The 5,000-nt window shown below is 53.7% G+C and overlaps 1 protein-coding gene across 5 annotated transcripts in view; it reads left to right on the forward strand.

The window, feature by feature from the left end:
- Nucleotides 1–5,000, forward strand: part of LOC143282905 (uncharacterized) — a 315,044-nt gene that overhangs the window by 237,608 nt on the left and 72,436 nt on the right. For all 5 annotated transcript variants that reach the window (XM_076588788.1, XM_076588797.1, XM_076588813.1 and 2 more), the window contains one exon: nucleotides 443–2,001. In XM_076588788.1, coding sequence (XP_076444903.1) covers nucleotides 443–2,001 — 1,559 coding nt within the window. The remainder of the gene's footprint in view (nucleotides 1–442; nucleotides 2,002–5,000) is intronic.

A 5,000-nucleotide genomic window follows, 5' to 3' on the forward strand; every position in this document is an offset into this window, starting at 1 on the left:
ACACGAATGCTTGCCTACATCGATTGACTGACGGAATGGTTTTATACTGTGTGTTGCCTGATGTGCTGATGTTCGTTGTGAACTGAACTTCATGCAGTGTTCTTGCCTTATCGTGGATTTAATGTGGCTGATTTATTTTTCCGTTCGGTTGTCACGAGCGGTATGCTGCTGGCTTGTGTATGTCGCTTCGCCGAATGTTCTTTCTGTCTGTGTCCTTTTTATATTTCTTTTGAGCTGACATTTAAAGGTGGTGGTGGTTGTTTTCATTATGTTTTAACATATCCCAGTTCAACAGAAAGTAAATACATGCAGTTGCTCAGTTTGTCGGACCTTCATTACAACTTCTGTGTGTGTGTGTGTGTGTGTGTCTGTGTCTGTGTGTGTGTGTGTGTGTGTGTGTGCGCGCGCGCGCGCACGTGTGCGTTCATGCGTGTGTGCGCAGGTGAGCGACATTCGCAGTCGTTTCTCTGGGGGTTTGAGCACGGACAAGAGCAGACCCTCAGACACATCTTCCAAGTCCACTGGCGTGGTCCGTCACGCGTCGCGCGGCAAGGAGTTCTCCCAGCTCCTCAGCAAGTTCTCCTCCAGTTCCGAGGCGTCCAGCTCGGAGCGGTCGGACACGGAGGGCAGCCAGCGGCGCCGCGCGACGTCTTTCAAGCGACCGGCGGACAAGGAAGCGAGCAGCAGCAGCGATGACGCCAAGAGCCGGACCAGCAGCAGGAACATTCCAGAACGCACGCAGAGCCTCCGGGTGGCGCGGCCCTCCCCAAGCGGGGACGAGGCCAGGGAGGCGGAAGAGAAGAAGGTGGAGCGGGCCGGCAGCTTCAAGTCGGACTTCATGAAGAAGCGGTTCTCCCCCGTGCCGCAGAGCGACGCGCCCTCTGAAGAACTGTCGGCGGTGCTGACCCGGCGACACCAGGAGGTGGAGCATCAGCAGCTGACCCACGTGACGGACACGGACCTGATCGCCGACAAACGCACGGCGCACGCCGAGCAGTTCAAGTCCTCGGCCATCGAGGAGGTCATCGCCGACTCGGAAGTGGCCTCGGTGCTGAAGGCACGCAGGAAGAAGAGTGAAAGCCCCGAGGACTCCGAGGCCCAGCCTGGCCACAAACCCGCAGACCAAGGTGAGCTGAAGCACCTCAAGGACAAGAACGATTCCAGTGCAGACACAGGAAGTGCGGCTGCTGCGGAGCCACCTTCAGGAAGCAGGAAGGGGTCTGTGGAGAGAGACAGACAGTCTGTCAGTGCTGCCGACACACACCTCACCTCCACGCTTCAGCTGAAGGACACCCCCCACACAGGTCACACTGACAGAGCAACGAAGGAATCATCGCCAGAGTCATCAGCAAGGAGCGACTCTCCCGTGACGGCATCCCTCACACTGTCGCTGCCTGCAGACGACAAGGCCGACAACAAGGCGGCGGTCACGGCATCTGTCGGATCAGGTGAGGTGCAGTTTCACAAAGAACGCTCTCCCAAGGAAGAAATATCCACGACATCTACAGCGCCGGAGGTTTCAGAGATCGCCGTGTTCACGTTAACTCCCCAAGACGTACAGGTCCGCAAGGAGCGAGACACCAGCGCAGAAAAGGAAACGCACAAGGAAACCCAGCCCCCCTCCTCCCCCGCCCCCGCCCCCGCCCCAGCCCCCGCCGTGGCCTCCATCGACCTCAAGCCCTCCACGGACAGCACCACCACCACGTCATCGGCCCTCCGCCGGGCCCATTCGCAGAAGCAGCAGGCTCCCGTGACCCGGAGCGAGTCGTTCGAGCGTCGCAAGGGCATCCTGAAGCGGACGCCGTCCCTGCCCAAACAAGAGGCTCCCCAGCCTCTCATCGACCCCCAGCTACAGGCCATCATGGAGCAGCGGCGGCTGAAGGAGCTGGAGACAGCCAAGAAGGACAAGGAGGGGGATGAGGGGGCCACGGGAGCCACCTCCTCCATCCCCGCCAGGCCGAGGGCCCTGTCTGCCGCAGAGGAGATCGAGGAGAACATCAGGTCAGTGGTAGTGATGTCTGTAGAACATCAGGTCAGTGGTAGTGATGTCTGTAGAACATCAGGTCAGTGGTGGTGATGTCTGTAGAACATCAGGTCAGTGGTAGTGATGTCTGTAGAACATCAGGTCAGTGGTGGTGATGTCTGTAGAACATCAGGTCAGTGGTAGTGATGTCTGTAGAACATCAGGTCAGTGGTGGTGATGTCTGTAGAACATCAGGTTAGTGGTAGTGATGTCGTAGAACATCAGGTCAGTGGTAGTGATGTCTGTAGAACATCAGGTCAGTGGTGGTGATGTCTGTAGAACACTCAGGTCAGTGGTGGTGATGTCTGTAGAACATCAGGTCAGTGGTAGTGATGTCTGTAGAACATCAGGTCAGTGGTGGTGATGTCTGTAGAACATCAGGTCAGTGGTAGTGATGTCTGTAGAACATCAGGTCAGTGGTAGTGATGTCTGTAGAACATCAGGTCAGTGGTGGTGATGTCTGTAGAACATCAGGTCAGTGGTGGTGATGTCTGTAGAACACCAGGTCAGTGGTAGTGATGTCTTTTTCCCTGTCGACTTCATCACTCCAAACGTTCTGGTTCCCCTGTCTGCATCACCCCAGTCACTCTCATTTTCCATTTCCCTATCTTTCTCGGGCCCAGGGAAATGGAAATGGGATCCAGGTGGCTGAGGGTGTAGGTGTGTGCGTGTTGGGGCATGTGTGTAGGATTGGGAAGGATAGAGAGAAGTGGGGCTTGGGGGACTCTTCGCTGGGGGGGGAGGAGGGAGGGAGGACATTTCTCGACTGTTTCATCTGTTCCTAATTAGGACTGCCTCTGCTCTGCTCTCTCTCTCTCTCTCTCTCTCTCTCTCTCTCTCTCTCTTCACACACACACACACACACACACACACACACACACACACTCGATCAAGATGTAAGATCCTGTCACCCTGTTGGGGTGTCGGTAGGATTATTATGAAACGACATCAAACATAAAACAGTGAATGGTACACAGTCACTTGTTGGCAACAAACTCCCATGATACTTCAGGCGACAGTGAGCTACATCTTTCTTGAATTTACTCCATCACTCCAGCACAAAATGGTATGGAACATAATATTATCCTATTTCCAGTATAAGTGATTTTTTTTTGTTATAATGCCGTTGTAAAATTGTATTTCGTCCACTCCAACACCGAGTATTCACGTCACACTACAATTGGGCTCTGTCTCGGTCATCCATAAGATCGACCAGGTTTGTAAGACTGAAACTAAACCAGGCCCATATCTTTGGCCTAGCTGATCTGATTCAAAACACACCCACAACGGTTCTCCCACGCACGCACACATAGTCTCTGACGTAGATGTTCGGTGTAGAAACGGTCAACATGTTATGTGTGGTTGAACATCCACTCCACCCGTTTCTTGACTAATGAACTGCTCGGCCAAGGGGGACAGAAGAATGGAACCGAAGCAGACAAATGAAAACAGCGTCACGACGTGCACGTTGTCACCTCCCGGTGTTTTCTTAAGGCACCTGCCGGAACGGGGGATAGGCCGCGGTCACTGAGGACGTGGTCAGTATTGTGTGAGAGACATTTGGTCAGCACTGCACACTTCTACAGTGACTACCCCACCAGGTCATTGCACGAAGCTGCCCATATCTCGTTGGAGTCAACACGCGCGCGCGCGCGCACGCACGCACGCACACACACACACACACACACACACACACACATGTTGACTGGATGGTTCCAGAGGGTGTCATCATGTGCGGCATGTTTGTGGTGGCGGTGAGCTGACGACTGGATAGTTATGAGATGAGTGGTGAGGTGAGGAAGCACAACACAGAGAGAGGTGTTCTCTCTGCACGGCTGGCTGCACCACATGTGTGCGGAATCTGAGAGGGAGTGGGGGGGGAGGGGCCTTGCGGTGGGGGTGGGGGGTGGGTAGGGTTACCGGGGTCGTTGGCAGTCAGCTCCACACTAAGGCTTCAGGTAGCGGGTAGAGAGGGGGAACAAAGGGGGGTACACAGCACCATGATGTTCCAGTTCTCTTTCCGCCAGCTACCGCCGCTGGCTGGCTGTACTGGGCTGTGCCGTCCGTTTTGCTGTATATAAACAACGGGATGGGTCGCTCTGTTCTGAGTTACTGACTGACCACTGCTACGTTCTCGAACTTGACCACCGATATGTGAAAGAGAATATTGGAGTGAACTGCAGCCTGATTCAACCATTTGAAAAACTTGACATCAAGGGTGAAAGCCGATAGATTTAAAAACTCAACTCTACTAAAGAGTCTACAGACTGTACATGCTCTTTGACTGGTTAATTGTGATGGTAAGGTTTGGGTTGTTGTGTTGTCATCGCCAGTGGCCTTTGTCAGCTGTTCTCCATTTGTGATTCCGTCCACTCTGAGGTACTGGGTGAGCGTGTCTGGTTTCGTCTTCATCACGTGGGGCTGTCTCGCCGAATCGAAGAGCTCGTGTAAGTGTAACTGATGGGAATTTAAGATTCACCTTTCAGTGAACGAGTTAACACACCAGGTTGTGAAGTCTAGTTTGGCATTAGCTCTTGTTGGTGTATAGTGATTGTTCTACTCTGATACGAAGCGCACAATTTCCGTCGTCCTGTTTACTGTGAAGGTATGGTGTTCCGTGGTGAAAGCCAAACCAGTGGGTTGGATTTATTTCGACAGTGCAGTCATGGTGACTGGAGGGGACGCCATATCAGACTCAGTTGGGCGTTGGACCAGTGATCCAGTGTTCACCAGTGACTGGGTTTCCAGACCTCGTATCGGCATGGCGTTGTGTCCTTGGGAGGGCCGGCACTTTACTGCAATTGTCCTCACACTTCCCAGGTGTCAGTGAGTGGCTACCTCATTTGGGTCGGGAAACTGTAAGGTGGCGGAAGGAGATGATTGGGCCCTGCCATATTGGGCTGCCCCTATGGCCCAAACAGGCTGCTGGATCTCTCATCTTTAACCTTGAATTCGGAGATCAGAAAGTGACATCCAC

This window comes from Babylonia areolata, chromosome 1 (assembly GCF_041734735.1).
Source record: "Babylonia areolata isolate BAREFJ2019XMU chromosome 1, ASM4173473v1, whole genome shotgun sequence".
NCBI lineage: Eukaryota > Metazoa > Mollusca > Gastropoda > Neogastropoda > Buccinidae > Babylonia > Babylonia areolata.